An 18,908-nucleotide genomic window follows, 5' to 3' on the forward strand; every position below is an offset into this window, starting at 1 on the left:
GCCCTTGGTGTAATGGGCAGCTGTCGTTTAGCTTTAAGGTAGCAGATTTGGATGCATTTAACTATCCATCTGGCTATACCTTGCTTCGATATTGGGTTTCCTGCATGAGGTTTTTGAAATGCAATAAATAGTTGTTTAGTCTTTCTGATGTTCTTCGTTCTGTCAATGTAATACATCAATGCTCTTTTGACATCTAATGTATGTAGTGCCCTTTCAGCTACGGTATCTGGCTGTGGAAAGAACACTGGAAGTTTCACTGTTTGATTTAGATGGAACGGTGAAATAACCTTTGGCAAAAATTTGGGATTGGTCCTTAGGACGACCTTATTCTTGTGTAGTTGTATAAAAGGCTCCTGTATTGTAAACGCCTGAATCTCGCTTACTCTTCTTAGGGAAGTAATGGCGATGAGAAATGCCACCTTCCAGGTTAGGAACTGTATTTCGCAGGAGTGCATGGGTTCAAAAGGTGGACCCATAAGTCTAGTTAGGACAACATTTAGGTTCCATGAAGGAACAGGTGGTGTTCTTGGTGGTATAATTCTCCTAAGGCCCTCCATGAATGCTTTAATGACTGGTATCTTATATAGGGAAGTTGAATAGGTAGTCTGCAGGTATGCAGATATTGCTGCAAGGTGTATTTTAATAGAAGAGAAAGCCAGGTTAGATTTTTGTAAGTGAAGCAAGTAACCCACTACATGTTCTGGAGTTGTGTGTAATGGTTGTATTTGATTAATATGGCAGTAGCAGACAAACCTCTTCCATTTACTTGCATAGCAGTGCCTGGTGGATGGCCTTCTGGCTTGCTTTATGACTTCCATACATTCTTGGGTAAGTTGTAAGTGGCCGAATTCTAGGATTTCAGGAGCCAGATTGCTAGATTCAGCGATGCTGGATCTGTGTGTCTGATCTTTTGGTTGTGTTGTGTCAACAGATCTGGCCTGTTGGGCAATTTGATGCAGGGTACTACTGATAGGTCTAGCAGCGTTGTGTACCAGGGTTGCCTTGCCCAAGTTGGTGCTATTAATATGAGTTTGAGTTTGTTTTGACTGAGTTTGTTTACCAGGTAAGGAAGGAGAGGGAGAGGAGGAAAAGCGTAAGCAAATATCCCTGACCAGTTCATCCATAGGGCATTGCCTTGGGACTGTTTGTGTGGGTATCTGGATGCGAAGTTTTGGCATTTTGCGTTCTCCTTTGTCGCAAACAAGTCTATCTGAGGTGTTCCCCAGAGTTTGAAATAAGTGTTCAGAATTTGGGGGTGAATTTCCCATTCGTGGACCTGTTGGTGATCTCGAGAGAGATTGGCTGCGAGTTGATTTTGGATCCCTGGTATAAATTGTGCTATTAGGCGAATTTGGTTGTGAATTGCCCAACGCCAAATCTTTTGTGCTAGCAGGCTTAACTGCGTGGAGTGCGTCCCCCCTTGCTTGTTTAGGTAATACATTGTTGTCATGTTGTCTGTTTTGACGAGAATGTATTTGTGAACTATTATTGGTTGGAAAGCTTTTAGTGCTTGAAAAACTGCTAGAAGTTCTAGGTGATTTATATGCAGTTTTGTTTGATGTACGTCCCATTGTCCTTGGATGCTGTGTTGCTCGAGGTGTGCTCCCCACCCTGTCATGGAAGCATCTGTTGTTATTACGTATTGTGGCACTGGGTCTTGGAAAGGCCGCCCCTTGTTTAAATTTATGTTGTTCCACCACAGAAGCGAGAGGTAAGTTTGGCGGTCTATTAACACCAGATCTAGAAGATGACCCTGTGCTTGAGACCACTGTGATGCTAGACACTGTTGTAAGGGCCTCATGTGCAGTCTTGCGTTTGGGACAATGGCTATGCATGAAGACATCATGCCTAGGAGTTGTAATACCATCTTTGCTTGTATCCTTTGTGTTGGATACATGCGTTGTATGATGGTGTTGAAATTTTGAATTCTTTGGGGACTTGGAGTGGCTACTCCTTTTGATGTGTCTATTATGGCTCCTAGGTATTGTTGTACCTTGCGCGGCAGAATGTTGGATTTTGTGAAGTTGACGGTGAACCCTAGTTTGAAGAGGGTTTGTATGATATGATTTGTGTGATTTGAGCACTCTATTAACGAATGGGCCTTGATTAGCCAGTCGTCCAGATATGGGAACACATGTATTTGCTGCCTTCTTATGTGTGCAGCGACTACCGCTAGACATTTGGTAAAGACTCTTGGTGCGGTTGTTAATCCGAAAGGCAGTACCTTGAATTGGTAATGTATACCTTTGAATACAAACCTTAGGTATTTCCTGTGCGATGGGTGTATTGGTATATGGAAATAAGCATCCTTGAGGTCTAAAGTTGCCATGTAGTCGTGCAGTTTTAGCAATGGTAATACTTCTTGTAGTGTGACCATGTGAAAGTGGTCTGATTTGATGAAAGTGTTCACTACTCTGAGGTCTAGGATTGGTCTCAGCGTTTTGTCTTTCTTTGGTATCAGAAAGTACAGTGAGTAAACTCCTGTGTTTATTTGTGTGTTTGGCACCAATTCGATTGCATTCTTTTGCAATAGTGCCTGCACTTCTATCTCCAGAAGATTGGAATGATGTTTTGTCAAATTCTGTGCTTTTGGTGGTATGTTTGGAGGGAATTGTAGAAATTCTATGCAATAACCATGTTGGATAATTGCTAGAACCCAAGTGTCTGTAGTGATTTCCTCCCATGCTTTGTAATAATGACCTATTCTTCCCCCCACTGGTGTTGTGTGGAGGGGGTGAGTGACATGTGAGTCACTGTTTAGTAGTAGGGGTTTTGGGGCTTTGAAATCTTCCTCTATTTCTAGGGAATTGCCCTCCTCTATATTGTCCCCGAAAACCTCCTCTATACTGTCCCTGGTAACTGGACGGTGTTGCTTGTGAGGTGCTGGCCTGTGTGCTCTGACCCCGAAACCCCCCTCTAAAGGGTGTTTTACGGAATGTGCTGTAATTCCCTCTGCTCTGCGGGGAGTAGAGTGCACCCATGGCTTTGGCAGTGTCCGTGTCTTTTTTGAGTTTCTCAATCGTTGTGTCCACTTCTGGACCGAACAGTTCTTTTTCGTTAAAAGGCATATTGAGAACTGCTTGCTGAATCTCTGGTTTAAAGCCAGACGTTCGGAGCCATGCATGCCTTCTGATAGTTACAGATGTATTAATTGTCCGTGCAGCTGTGTCTGCAGCGTCCATGGAGGAGCGGATCTGGTTGTTGGAAATGGTCTGTCCCTCCTCAACCACTTGTTTTGCCCTATTTTGTAGGTCCTTGGGCAGATGTTCAATGAGATGTTGCATCTCATCCCAATGGGCCCTGTCATAGCGCGCAAGTAGTGCCTGGGAGTTCGCGATGCGCCACTGGTTTGCAGCTTGTGCTGCGACTCTCTTACCAGCTGCATCAAACTTGCGGCTTTCTTTATCTGGGGGTGGTGCATCTCCAGATGTGTGGGAGTTGGCCCTTTTCCTAGCTGCTCCTACAACGACAGAGTCTGGTGGCAGCTGTGTAGTGATGAAAACCGGATCTGTAGGAGGCGCCTTATACTTTTTTTCCACCCTTGGTGTGATTGCCCTACTTTTGACCGGCTCCTTAAAGATTTCTTTTGCGTGCCGGAGCATACCAGGGAGCATAGGCAGGCTTTGGTATGAGCTGTGGGTGGAGGAGAGTGTGTTGAATAAAAAATCATCCTCGACCTGTTCTGAGTGGAGGCTTACATTGTGAAATTGTGCTGCTCTAGCCACCACTTGAGAATACGCAGTGCTGTCCTCTGGTGGAGATGGCTTCGTAGGGTATGCCTCCGGACTGTTATCTGACACTGGGGCGTCGTATAGGTCCCATGCGTCTTGATCTTGGTCACCCTGGCTCATGGTGGTGTGAGCTGGGGAGTGTGATGGAGTTTGTGCTGGTGAGACGTTAATCACGGGCGGAGGAGAGGGTGGTGGGGTAACTCTTTTCACCACTTTCGGTTGTGGTGTCTGTTCAGTTTGGAACTCCAACCTTCTCTTTCTTCTAATAGGGGGAAGGGTACTTATTTTTCCTGTCCCCTGCTGTATGAAAATACGCTTTTGCGTATGGTCCACATCAGTTGATTGTAGCTCTTCCTCAAACCTATGCTTTTGCATTTGGGAGGTTAGCGAGTGCTCTTCTGTATAAGAGCCTGAAGCTGGGTCGGTTGCAGTTTGTTTCGGGACCGAAACTTTGTCTGCGTCCCTTTTCGGCTCCGAGGTGACTTTTTTCTTTTTCGGGGCCGAAACCTCTCGGCGCCGATCTTCCTCGGGGCCGCTGTCTCGGCGTCGAGCCGTGTCTACACCGGCATCTCGGTGTCGATGCTTGTCTCCAGCACTTTCTCGGTCCCGAGAAGGCTGCGTGCCGGTGTCTCGACCGGAGTCGGACGATCTCGGCACTGTTTGGGCCTTTTTCGGTGCCGACGGTCGGTCACCGAATTTATGGGTGGAGCCATGGCCTGGTGGCAGTGGCGTCCCCTGGGCCTTTTAAATCTTCCTCTGAGTGGTTTTCGACGTCTTACTCACGGTTTGTGTATCGTCGAATCCTTCGGAGTCTGAGTCTTGGATCGAGAAGGTACCTTCCTCTTCTTGTTCCTCGAACTCTCGGTGGGCTGTCGGCGCGGACGCCATCTGAAGTCTTCTGGCTCGACGGTCTCGGAGTGTTTTTCGGGACCGGAACGCACGACAGGCCTCGCAGGTGTCTTCACTGTGCTCAGGTGACAGGCACAGGTTACAGACCAAGTGTTGGTCTGTATAGGGGTATTTATTGTGGCATTTGGGGCAGAAACGGAACGGGGTCCGTTCCATCGGCGTTCTTCTGCACGCGGTCGGGCCGACCAGGCCCCGACGGGGGATCGAAAAAACTACCCGAAGGGCACCGGAGCTCTTCGATCCTTCGACGCGGTGTTGAATCTAACTACGCCGATCCCGAACGCAACAATACCGACGAAAATCTTCCGAAATTAGCTATCTTTCCGTTCCGAAACTCGGAGCGACAGGAACACGTCCGAACCCGATGGCGGAAAAAAAACAATCGAAGATGGAGTCGACGCCCATGCGCAATGGAGACAAAAGGAGGAGTCACTCGGTCCCGTGACTCGAAAGACTTCTTCGAAGAAAAACAACTTGTAACACTCCGGCCCAACACCAGATGGCGAGCTATTGCAAAACATGCGTATCTACAGCGACAGATGCCATCGAACATACTTCTTATGATTTTTCAAAATGATCAATGAGAGCACAACCAAGAAATTTCCAGTTTGACATAAACCCAGTACTAGGGAACTCTACATCAGGTGTCTCGGCAGAGGTGACCCGCCTCAGTTGGACAATACTTTTCATACTTGCCAAGTGCCTGGTAGAAACCTGTACTTCGGTAATGTGCATATGAGAGACCACCAATAAAACAGAAGTACCACACATTAATGTGTTCACAGGCACCTAAGAAAGTTAAAACATGTCCAAGCCAGATGTCTTTACCTGTCTGGGAGGGACATCATCATTATTGTGAAAGCAATGTCAGCATGTCTGATGGGAACGTTTGTGTTTCTACTGGGCGTGATGGCATGCTGCCCAATGCTAGTTGTTACTAAATATGTACCACCCCTTGAAGAAATGCCTCAACTGTTATGGGCACAATGAGCATGGCATTGAGCAGATCTAGTGGCTGTGTCCCAACATTTAAAGGTGTCCACTGGGGAATAGACAAACAAGAGGAAACGCTGTAAACAACCACTCCAGCAGGTAACTATTGTTAGAGGCACTTCCCAGCCAGACTGGTGGGTGTACAAACAACGGAATAACAGCACAGGGCAAATAAGCAACCAAAATAACTAATGCATCTCCTCAAGCTCAAGATATTCTTACAAGCCTTTAAGTTATTTGAAATCTTCATCAACAAAAAAAAGAACAAGAAGTACCTGGAGGCTAATGACATCTTCATATGCACTTTTCTAAAAAAAAGCAATCTTATGCTTAACGTGTTTGTCTTGCACTTCTATACATTGACCCCAACCCCCCATCATTTCAGGTTTTCTCTGGCGTGCTATTCCAAATCCAAGGGCACTAAATAGTGCCCATACTGAAGTGAGTGTTGTGAATCTGATTGTGGTTCACTTGCATATTGTGAATTGGATCTCATATGTATCAACGTATTTCCCCAAAGCTAAGAAAGAGTAAAACCCTTTGATACTTGAGGCTTCACATCCATACATGTGACCTGACATCAGCAACATAAAAAATAAATAGTAAAATAAAAGTTTACAGTTCTATGAGTTTATAATGCCACATTCACACTCGGGCTTGTGGCAAAATCTCGTATTATGGAAATGTAGTTCAGAAATGATGTAGTGGTACATAATTTGTTTAAAGTTTCACAGTACGTCACGTCAATGTTAGAACACAGAAGATAATTTGGTATACTTACTTTTTGTAATCGTGCTGGTTTCTTCAGCGAACCCAGAGCCTGTAAAACACAAATGACTGAATGTAAAGGGGAGGAGACTCTACATAACAACACACTTATAAATATTTGTATTTCTGTTAAGTTATATATGTACGTTTTGAAAAAGCGAATTATTCTGGAGCAGAAAATGAAAATGAGCTGAAGCACAATGTTGTTATGGCAAGCAAGCTCTTACCCCAATTACTGACTCAACTTTTGTTAATTGTTACGTGTTGTGCAAGGAAAATTTTAAAAAGGAAGTCCTGATCAGACCATCACAATGGAGTACAAGGTTCCTGACCTGTTCTGGTTTTGCCCATGGGAACCACTAGCACTTATTTCTCGAGCACCAGTGCACTTCAAATGTTTCACTGATTATGCATTTAGGTAGCAACCTTATAAGTCTTGAGCAACCCATGTTATCAGCACCACTTGAGGTGGACGGATAGAGAGGGAAAATATGTGACAGAAAGTCATAACTCTTTGCCTTTTGTGAGTTTCAACTCCACTCCCAAGATACCTTGATATAAATGGACATGTTTTCCTAATATTTATTACAGTGAAGTTTATTATCAAAAATTACAATTACAGTAAATGTGATTATATAAAATTATAATAATTCTAATAGTAGTTATGATTATATTAAACTACACAAAGTGAAATGTATACATTTTTTACATTAATTTATGTTTTCAGAGCTAGGGGTGAATGACCGAGCAGCATCATGAAGAAGACTGAAACAAGCGCATCCCGTCCCTTTGCTCCCCAGAGTATAATTCATTTACGGTCAAAAGTTCAACATGGAGTTACGCTGATAGGACCATGGACTACTCATCATGGAAAACTTTGTAAGAGGCAGCTCAAGTAAGGAATCACATTCCACTGTTAGACATTGAGAGAAATGTGGAAGCAACACCGAAGTGCAGGAGCCTGTTTACTCTGAAGAGAGATTTACAGACTCTAAGTGAATAGCTGAAGTAAGAATCAGTGATGGTGCAAGAACAAGTGAGTGCATGAGTAAGTGCTTAAACAATAGAACATCATTAAAGTAAAACATGTATGCTGAAGAATGTATATGTTGTGAAAGATAAAATATAGCAGAACTGCAACGTGTGAGAAATTAATCGATGCTACGAAGTTTAGAGTTGACAAGAGGCTTCAAGAGTGTGCAATCATTAATTGTGACTCAAAGATCTTAGCAGTTTGTAGTAGGGACATAGTGGCTGCAGAAGCCCATTGTCATGGGTCTTGTTATAGGAACTATACAAAGGTTAAAGCAAAGGAGGAAGATGATGCACCTAGCATTCAAAACAATGATCACTACAAAAATAAGAGAGATGAAGCAGATGATGAACCATTTCAATAGATTAGAATTGTGATTATTCCTAACGAAAGGATAAAACGTGTGACAACTCTTACTAAGAGGCTTGAAACCCTAACGACACGCAGAGGAATACAGGGAATAGACAAATTAGACATGAAGCATAATAGAAGAAAATTGGACTCTGAGTTCATTGACACCCTCCACATATTCCCAGACAACCAAGGAAAATTATTGGCCCGACCTGATAGTGTCATGCTACAGGACGTTGTAAGTGAAAACTAGAGTTTGAAAAGAGAATTATCAGTTTTAAAGGTTAAGGCAACCAACATGAACAAATTCAATGATCAAACATCATCGCAAATTAAGAACAATGATTAAAACAAACTTGTCCATCAAACGTACAAAAATATTAATTTACAGTGCCTGATTACTGTAAACAGTTCCTATTAGGACTTCTGACTGGAGATCCAGAAAACACAAAGCCATCCAAAAGGGTCATTTTACTTATGCAATCATTTAGTCAGGACATTATATATGCAAGCATAAATGGCCTGCAGAACCCCCCCCCCCCAAAGCAATTGTTGCTCCCATACACTGTAAAAACACTGACAGGAAACTTTGAAATCATTCCCACTCTAAACAGACTTGGTCATGGGAGTTCATACTCACAACTGGAAGAAAATGATACCGCCTTGTGTCTTCAGAAACCTGCTGCTACCTTAAATGAGCAAATTGTTCTTCCAGCCGACATTCAGCCTCATGTCTTCACTTAGCATGGGATAGCACTGAAAGGCTGGAAGATCCTATTACTGGTAAGGGAACAATTCATCAACTCAACAGTATAGCTGTGCAGCCCAAGTTGTTTGGACCACAACCTTTTAAAGCTCCTCTCCCAAGCATTGAGAAACAAAAGCTAAGACCAATGGCCACCACAAATACTGAAGAATTCTTTATGTATGTTTCTGGTGAACGAGTTGGGCCTCAGCCATTGATGACAAGTACCAACGTAATGCTGGAATGTGTTGTCCAACTGAAGCTTGCACAATATAAGAACATAATCTGGGTTGTTACAAGACAATAAGTGATCCTCGCACAGATAATACCAAGTTGGACAGGGTTTAACATCAGTACTAGAGACCTAGTTAGTGTATCACAGGATTCCACTGGCTACTTGCCCGCCATTCATGTCCCTGCAACTGAGTTGACAACTATTTCTGAAATTTTGATACAGTCAGAGCTAATAAGGGAATCACTGAATTTGGCAAAAATTGTAGTGGTCAGAGATCACGCTCTCTATGCAAAAGCAACCAAAATAGTATGGAAGAATAAAGCAATGTACGACAGAATAATTCTTCAAATGGGCACCTTTCACACCATTTGCAATGACATGATGTAGTGGTGGAGTAGAAAAACACAATCCAGGTCGGAATGTAAATCCAGAACAATGTTTATTCTAACATCGTAATAACAACAAACCTATGACAAGAAACATCCCATCAGCTCTCCGTCCACAGGAAACTGTCACTGTGAAATGAAGAGTCCATTGCACGCTCTTAGGAGAGTTCCAAATTACATCACACAAGAAATTCCCTTTCCAACATATACTAAATACGTATGTTACAAATGTTGATTCTTGGAAAACGCTTTCAAGGCGCTGGCCTTAGCGACCTTTGCAATGAAGCAGACATGATAGCAGAAGGATCAATATCATCAGTACTTGAAAGTCATATGTACAGTCATGCAGTTCAAGTACACATGTGCGTGTATGAAACTATGTTGAGACTGGCTTGGATGGAATTTATCCCATTGGTGGAGAAGTATTATGAAAAGAACATTCAGGTAATCTACTCCTTCACTGAGGATGTTAATGATTTTGCCAAAAACCTATGCCAACAGAGGTTAGATGACCTCATGAAGAACACTTCCTTTGCCGAAGTAAAACAGTTTTGAGATATATTCCTGGAACATCTTCATCATGACAGTGGAGATCTCTGAGCATTTTGGATGTTGCTTGTGGATATTGTTAAAAATATCTTGAAGACTGTTGTGTGTTCCTCGAGAAGGAAATTGGCATTTACATCTTACCACCATACGCACTATGATACCATGGTGTTTTTCGTATTACAGGATGAACTATGCTAGTTATCTTCCTGTATTCTATGCCAAAATTATATTACTTGCAGTGAAACAGAGATACACTACTACGTCAGATGTTAGTTCGTTTGGATGAATTCTGGTTGATCAAGTGATAGAGGTAACAATCAACAAAGACACAAAGACTCCCGGTGGTACACATCAAGGCGGGTGCTGTGAAAATATATTATATGATGGCTGAACACAGAAGCACCTTTTTGGGTCAGATAAGGGAAATTATTTGTAACAGATCAGATCTTACTCACACAGACCTACATAAGTTGTGAATTGAAAAAGACAAAGATACTGTTATGAGAGCAGTTAGTCTGGTTCATAGCTGGATTAATAAACCCATTTGTTGGGCGACATGATCTCATTAGTCTCCTCACAGCAAAAAAAGCATCTCAAGACAACTTTGGCGGTCTTGCAAAAAGACCGCCGAAGCCGTGGGCGCCACAATACCAGTGCTGGCGGTATTGGTGGCTCCCTATTTTGACATTTCTGCTGGGCCAGCGGAAGGAAACAGCGTTTCTGTCCGCTAGCCCAGCGGAAAAGTCACATCAACTTTGAAGCCGGCTCATAATAGAGCCGGCGGCCATGTTAATGTGCAGTGGGTGCAGCAGCACCCGTCGCGCATTTCACTGCCTGAAATTCGGGCAGTGAAATGGACAATGGGGCTGTGCCTGGGGGCTCCTGCACTGCCCATGCCAAGTGCATGGGCAGTGCAGGGGCCCCCAAAGGCACCCCGAGTCCCCTTTACCACCAGCCTTTCCATGGCAGTGTTTACCGCCATGGACAGGCTGGTGATTGGGGAAGCCTGCCGGTATAGTGGAGGGGTCGGTGGTATGGCCGTGGCTAATGCGCCACAGTGATAATACACTGGCGGAACACCGCCAGCCTGTTGGCGGTGTTACCGTCAGTGTACCGCCGAACTCCAGGGTCGTAATGACTCCCATAGTATCCGACATAATGAAGGCACACATAACATAGGTGAACAGAGCTATATAGACTAAAATTGAGCAACTTGAGAATAGTCCACTTATTAAGAAGTTTTATGACCCAATGAAAACGAACACACTAAAAACCGTCACTAACATGTCCAAGAAGAAGGCAGTTAACAGCAATGGCAGGACAATCATTATGAAAGCAGACAAAGTACTATTTGGTTGAATCATTGTGACAGCACAGAATCAGAACCTTCAAATGGCGGATGTACTCTCTCATCCCTTAGGACATTTACCATGGGCTTAAGCAACTCCAGAAGGGCTGTTGTGAAAGACAAACAAAACAGTTTTAGCAACATACTTGCAGAAAAATGTTGCCCCTGCTGAGCAATACCTGGAAACTCAGCCATGCTGATTGATGGTGTGGTTCTTGTTCAGAGAGTGAAAGGATAGGAATCAAACTTTGATGAGGTGACTGTGTCTGTCTTGTCCATGGCTTTGCAGAAAGGAAACAAAGGTCAAGGAATTGATGTTGTCTTTGATACGTACAATGAGACATCTATTAAGAACAGCGAAAGAACAATCAGAGGGGAAGAACTCAGGCACCAGTTACAGCTTCTCACCTTCCCAGATCGTTAGACAGTGGGGAAATTTACTAAGCCACGTGAGGAATAATACAACTCTCATCGCATTTCTTGTTAACAAATGGAGGAAACCAGAGTATTTTGTAAAACTTGAGAATAAAACACTGTTTGTGAACTGTGAAGATTAATACTACAAAATTGTATCTGAAGGGAGCCATGAAGTGCCTGATCTCAACAGTACTCCAGAAGAAGCAGATGTTTGTCTGCTGCTGCATGCTGCAGATGCTGCTAATGAGGGTTATGAGGTATTAATGATAAGCTCAGATGACACCAATGTGTTTATAATGTGTTTGGGATTCCATGACAGATTGGTGGCTAAATTGTTTTTGAGATGTGGTACTAAAATACGCGTGCAAGTCCTTGACATTGGGAAAATAGCATCAACTCTTGGTGAAAATGTTTGTCGAGCTATGATAGGTCTCCACAAGTTTACCGGATGTGACACAGTAAGCGCATTTGTGGGAAAAGTAAGTGCATTCAAAATCCTGTCTGCCAACAAACATAAAACATTTTTGCAGCTTGGAGACTAATGGGATCTCTCTGAAGAACTAATGGACAAATTGGAGCAATTCTTGTGCTTGCTGTATGCACAAAAATGTTCGGTTCATCAAGTGAATGACTTGAGATATCACTTATTCTGCGCAAACAAGAGTGAGCTAGACAGTCATCAACTTCCACCTTGCAGGAGCTGTCTGAAAAAGATACTGAACGTGTGGGTTATCAAGCCGCTACAAGCAAGAGATGTTTTCTGAATGATCCACAGGCACCTAGGCCAATTGGGAGAAGTATGAAAAACACGAGGGAGCAGAGCAACTGGTGGTGGACTGGATGGAGTGGCAGCCCGCACCTCGGGTAGTTTTAGATCTACTAGCTTGCTACTGCATTAGGAACTGCAAACTGAGAATAAGTGTCTGCTGTCTAAATTATCTCAAGTGCACTGACGTGCAGACTTCCTGCCATTGAAAATCAAACAGATGCAGAGAATGATGACACATAATCAGAAGAAAAAGAGGGTGATGATGAATGTGAATGATAAAATTGTGTTTATGTTCGCTCATGACATACATTGCCTATGGAAGATGTAACAACTATTATTATTTGAAATTGTAAATGAAAATTATGCATATAATCTCTATCAATCTATGAGGAATACAATGAAGTGTTATTGTTATTATTTTTAGGACTATATTGTTATTATTTCAGTTAATAATCATAATTATTTTAAAATTATATTGACATTAACCAATCTGGTGAAATTAGATTTATTCTTCCACATATTATAATGAATTTGTATGTTATTTATCAAAAATACAAAAACCAATATTTTTTTTCGGCTATGGTTGCTAATCCAATAATATCAGACAAAAGGCAAAGAGTGATAACTTGCTTTCATGTATTTTCCATCTCTGTGCATCCATACCTCACAAAAAAATCATGTTTGAACTCATCCCCCCGAGTGGTACCAATGGTCTTAATTTTGGGTCCTGGCTCATGGCCTAAATTTGTAAACAAGTCCACCAGGATCAGGCTGAGGCATGCTGCTGTGTTAGTCGCGTCATATGACATACAACATACTGACAAGTAGTCAACAGAGCCCATGGCACAACAGACAGCAGAATGTCCACGAAGAAGGAGCGAGCCATCATTATCCTGGTGATGTGCTGGTCCACCCATGCTTGTGGGTTGCAGCTGCTGGGATGACTGCTCGGTGAGGAAGGTCAAACACAGATATATCGATCTGCCCTTCACGGTCGCACTTCCCATGCCTGGTGCAAGCTAGGTCATCAGCCAGACCCCCTGCCGGACTCCAGACTTCACTCAAGTGTTGAACCCACAGTCTTGGACCCTGATTGCAAGTACAATTCAAAATGTTGACTCGTGCAAATCCCTGTTTGGGCAATAATGGGACTTCTACGTTGAATGGCATTTGCAACATGTAGTCAGTACTGGGTATGGTAAAGTTCGCTGTAGAAAGCACCAGGTAAGGTAAAGCCAGCATGTCTGCAATTTTGAAACAGTAAATATCAGTTGGTCAAACCAGCCAATATAGTATCATGGGAAAAATCCTAGTAAACACTGGGGCATGCAGTCTTTGGTGTGGAAATCACCAAAAGCCACATGTGATGACATATTTTGTAGGGCTATTAGCCAATAGTTATTGCACCAAATATATACTATACCACCCAGGTAGCGGCCTCAAAGTACAATGGAAAAGACAGAAGCATCATCAAAACGTAAGCAGTGGGCAGAAGTCTTCTGTGGGTGGCATCAGCGATATTGCTACATTGCAACTATCAGACAGGTTTTTCAATTTTTCCTGCATTCCTAATTTAGACAACTCCCAAATCGTTGCTGTGAGGTGCATCTCCCTGCTTCACGTCATGCATGCTTTAGTGATATAGGAAATTGATCATGGAGGCCTATCTGATAAATGTTATATTGCCCATAAAAGCATCAGGGAGGTCGCAATTGGATTCAGTAAAGCACTGGCCCTTTGTTTCTAAGTAGTCTACCACCATGATATCACCTCACTTCCCCTCGGTAACGGAGGTGCATAAGACATCAGCAGACAAAGCAGCTTCTACAGTAGTGGTGTGGAATCCGGAGGAAGGTCAGACACAGATGACCTCTCGCCCTTATTGTGCATGCTCTTATTTATGGAGGGAGTGAAGAGTTTGAGAAGAACCTTGTGCTATTGTAATATTGTAGACATATGCCGCTTTTCACGAAACATTTGTTAATCTGTTGAATTTTGACATATGCTTTGCTTAAAGTGACAAACTTATTTATATAACATTTATTTCACTGTCCAGTAAGGCGAAGGCTGGATACTTTAAACGCCTCACCTACTAATGATAAATTCTCACTTAGCACCTGAGTAGTGTGTGTCGGAAAATTAACTGCTTGCATGGGGTCAGAATTCCAAGTCGTGCAGAAATTATCACTTGTAGTCTTAATTGGGTGCGATAATGTCTTCATCTTCCGATAACGTTTGGCATGTCAAACCTATTTAAATTTCAAGGGGAGAAACAGTCCAGTGGTGCTTGCACCAAAATCATCTTAAACCCAAGTAAATTGAAAAAAGGTGGAATTTATAACACCTGATAAATTCTGCAACGAGGTGTATTATTTTTTCATCAAGCGCAACAAAATCAAAGCTCCCATCCGGTGCACTTATATTCAGGCCCTTAGGAGTAAAATGAATGTGACATTATTTTACCCACCTCAACATGTATTCTAGTCAGAGTAAGACACAAACACACAGTAAATTAACCTGTGCTTGCCCTCTGGTAGTTTGGCACACAGCAGTCAGGCTCAACTAAAGAGGCAATGCGTAAAGTATTTGGGCAACACTTCAAACAGTAAAACTGTGAAAACAGCATCAAAAAGATACCAAGCCTGGTTATAAAAATAGAACTTAAGTTAAGAAATAAAACAAGACTAAAATGACAAAAATCCAATAAGTAGAACTTGAGTTATGATTTTTTTGAAGAATAAACTGTAGAAAAACGCTTAGAAGTAAAATGCGCCAACCAGGGTATCTGGTTGTGCAAGACCAGGACAAAGTCAAAAGCTCATGCCGACCACAATGGACCGTGGGGTGGCTACAGGGACCCAGTTGGTCCCAAGGAACAAAGTACTTTAAATTCAAGTGCGGTATCACTGAGCTGGCCCCGAACCACTCCATTGAGCAGAAGCATCGATTTTCCGCACGCATTCGAGATGCGTTGAAGTTCCCCACGCAGCAGTGATGAGATGTCAGAGATGAGATGCGAGGGAGCTCGGGTGCCAGTGGTGGCTGCGTCAACGTCGAGGCTATTAGCTGATCTGACGAGTGCAGGGACTGTAAAGCGGAGTTCATCTTTGTCATTGAGGCTGTTGTCAATGGAGATGTAATGACCTTGCGCAGGGGGAAACACCACAGTGCTGGTTCAGAATGTGGTATGCTGGTCCCAGATGTGATGTGCCAGTTTTATCCCCGCAACAGCAGAGATGCGCCAGTTCTGTTCATGCAACGATGGACATGTGGTGGTTCTGCTGGAGCAACATCTGGAGAGCTGCCTCTAAGGGCCCAGGACTGGAGTGACACCACTTGGCAGGTCAGGCTCATAGCTGACAGAATCCAATTGCAGTGAGGGGGGTGGTTGGTAATCTTTTATGTCCCTGAGCCTTCAGATCAGGAGACCACGCAGCTGGTCATTTGAGTCAATCTGGGTTGGAGAGCTGCCAGCCCAATCCTTCCCACCCAGGCAAGGAGGGAAGTAGGCAGCAGCGCAGCAAAGCCAGGTAGCAGTTCTTCCAGAACAGCAGTCCAGCAGAGTGGTAGTCCTTGTAGCAGCATAGCAGTCTTTCCTGGCAGGGTATCCACAGGTCCAGAAGTGTACTCAAGTTGTACTCTTATACCCAGTGGTGGCTTTAAAGTGGGGGAGACTTCAAAGAAGTCTTTGAAGTGCACAGAAGTCCTCCCTTCCTACCCTAGCTCCTGACCCACAAAAGGTTTGTGCAGCCCTTTGTGTGGGGACAGGACGTGGAAGGTGTAAGTGTAAGGCCGTGGTCAGCTCCTCCGTCCTATCCTGTCAGATTGGCCGATTAGGGCCCATCAAGTCACATCTAAGCTCCCCTTGTGTGTGGCTGTCTAAAGGGAACACAATAAGGCCAGCTGTCACCCATCCCAGACAAGTGGTCACAGACAGGCTCCAGGCACACAGAGCTAAGAGCAGGAAAATGCCAACTTTCTTTTTATTCACTGGGTCCTATTCACTGGGTCCTCCAGTCACGAGAGTCACGGCATGGTGTACAATCTAAGCCACGTTGGGCAACGAAACTGAACACATTTCTTCCCTGTTGGTGCTGATCCAAATGATGGTTGTATTATTTGGTACTCAACAAGCTGAGTCAATGTTTATTTGAACAATTCATTGATTATTCTTGGTCCACATTGGATATACAGATGTTTTAATTAAGTTTTCAGCACAATGACTTGTCCACTCGTTCTGTGCCCTGATGAGAACGCTTGAACTGTTATAGGGTTAGAAACACATTGACTCTACACACCAGAGAGCACTGTTAAAAAGACTGGATAAGCACACAAGAAATATTGGACTCAAATTTATAGCAGAGATTATCCCTGATGGTGGATTAATTTTGATTTGTGTTTTGTGATGCTCTTTTTGGTGTTTCCCATTGATGATGGACATCAAGTGGATCATATTGGAACCCCTGCTGGGACTTGAATTCCAGAACCCGTTCACATCCGTTTGACCATTACAAATGGTGTAATGTTCATGATGTCTTGTTCATAGTCAATGTATTGACTGATGATTTCTCTTTCATACAGTATCTTTTTACCTGAATTTGTTATAGGTGGTGGCTCTCCTGTTGATGACAAAGCATCCTTTAAATATGGTATATCACAATGCATCTTTTAAATATAGGATATAACGGATTCAGATTACTTTATTTGAGTCACGTGATCTTGGGTATACAATATTACCAAATAAGTTAGGTGAGCATTGGCATTTTTCTTGTTGCTTTGATTTTTGTGGCTCAGGCCTAATGATCATAAAACTTTCTAAAAATGGAATTTTCAAAACTGTAACAATAAATCCGACTTTAGCATTAAAGATGATTTATCATTACAATTCCATAGGTACTAAACATGACAGATGTACCACCTCTCAATCAGAAATGTCAGCTTATTAAATGTATAAGGAATCCACAATGTTATCCAATGATAGGTGTAGATCTCACAGTAGTGAACAATGAGTTTGGGAGTTTTACTCTACCAGGACATGTAAAACTGTTAGGCACATGCCACACCTTTTAATTACAAACAACCCTTCCCTATGGGCTAATTAGGTCCTCCCTTAGGGTTGACGTATATGTAATAAAAGGGAAGTTTAAGGCTTGGCAAGGGGTTTTAAATGCCAAGTCGACATGGCATCAGGACATGTTGAAAGGGCTACTTAAGTGGGTGGCACAATCAGTGCTACATGCCCACTAGTAGCATTTAATTCACAAGCCCTAGGCACATGCAGTCCACTTTACTAGGGACTTATAAATAAATTAAATATGCCAATTAGGTATATACCAATCAAACCATGTTTAGGGGAGTGAGCACAAGCAATTTAGCACTGTTCAGCAGTGGTAACGTGCTTAGAGTCCTGGGCTAACAAAAATGATTTCAGCAAAAGTGGAGGCAAGTAGGCAAAACGTTTGGGAGAAGACCCCAAGGCTGACAGGTCTAACACAGTACCTGAGAGGCACATACAAATAAACCATTATATAGGGTAGTAAGAGGATTATGTCTTCCCCTGCATTTGTAAGAAACCTAGATATGCCTCACTACAAACTGATAATTATACAGTTGTAAGGAGAGTGTGATGTTATGTTCTAGGCATTTGTATTGTATATTTTTGCCATTTATAGGGACCTGCAGCACCCTGCCACAGATACTCCATGCAGGGCCTTGCTGATAACTGGACCAAATGCAGGCAAGAGTGGTGCCCACATGGACCCCGGGCAGTGAGATGGACCAGTGGTAGAAGGGGCAGCCTGGTAGTGGCAGTTGGTGATGCCCTCTTCAGGAAGATTAGGTCCCTGTCACATATGTACTTGTACACTCTACAATTTAAGCACTGATGCTCATCTTATTAAAAGGCATCGTTTTCTGCAAAAAAACGCTAGCTAATGCTCCTTGTTTCGTCCGTAAAACTCTAAAAGTGTGTTTGTACAAAGGAAACAGTGTAAAGAACATAAGGACTGACATAAATTAGACAGTTACAACAACCAGTCAAAAGTGTAATTATATTTGTGAAAGTCCATAGTTTAGAAAATAAAACTAAATATTTCTGTGTACAAGCCACAAATGCTGCAACACAGATGCTTAGTTATTTCCAATACAGGCAGTCATTTCTAAACCAATAAATGTCTGACACACTTAGGATCAAATTGACTGAATTAGGTCAAATAAACAGTTGCAAGAACACAAGGACCGAGTTCACGCACAGGTTTGTCCTATTTGACACCATACTGCTAACTTTCCATGGAGTGCTAACTCTCAAATTTATTTGTAAAAAATTAAGTCTTACTTTAAAAAAGTGTTTTAGAAGCAGCTGAGGTGTAATGTGTTCCTTTATTTGTCACCCCTTAAATAATTTGTTCTTTTGCGAAGTGTGGGCAGATAGAACTGTCCTTTCTCCCCACATCTTATTTTAGTAACAGGCACACAGAAACTTATCTTCCCAGTAACAATTGAATAAAATTATCTTTGGACTGATGTCAATCAGCAAGATGAACATATGGATGATTCCTCTTTCCCTTTAAACCACTAAATTATTTCACAACAACTATCTAAGATGTAGGACTTTGTCCACCATTTTACACCTGTTTTTTTCATCTATTTATAGTTTTTTTCCTTCTCCAGGAAAT

At 42.7% G+C, this 18,908-nt stretch overlaps 1 protein-coding gene across 2 annotated transcripts in view; it reads right to left on the bottom strand.

The window, feature by feature from the left end:
• The window catches only part of SYNE3 (spectrin repeat containing nuclear envelope family member 3), a 378,235-nt gene that overhangs the window by 19,869 nt on the left and 339,458 nt on the right, over positions 1 to 18,908 (bottom strand). For both annotated transcript variants that reach the window (XM_069208251.1, XM_069208252.1), the window contains exon 18: positions 6,415 to 6,453. In XM_069208251.1, the coding sequence (XP_069064352.1) occupies positions 6,415 to 6,453 (39 nt within the window). The remainder of the gene's footprint in view (positions 1 to 6,414; positions 6,454 to 18,908) is intronic.

The sequence above is a fragment of the Pleurodeles waltl genome, chromosome 9, assembly GCF_031143425.1.
Source record: "Pleurodeles waltl isolate 20211129_DDA chromosome 9, aPleWal1.hap1.20221129, whole genome shotgun sequence".
NCBI lineage: Eukaryota > Metazoa > Chordata > Amphibia > Caudata > Salamandridae > Pleurodeles > Pleurodeles waltl.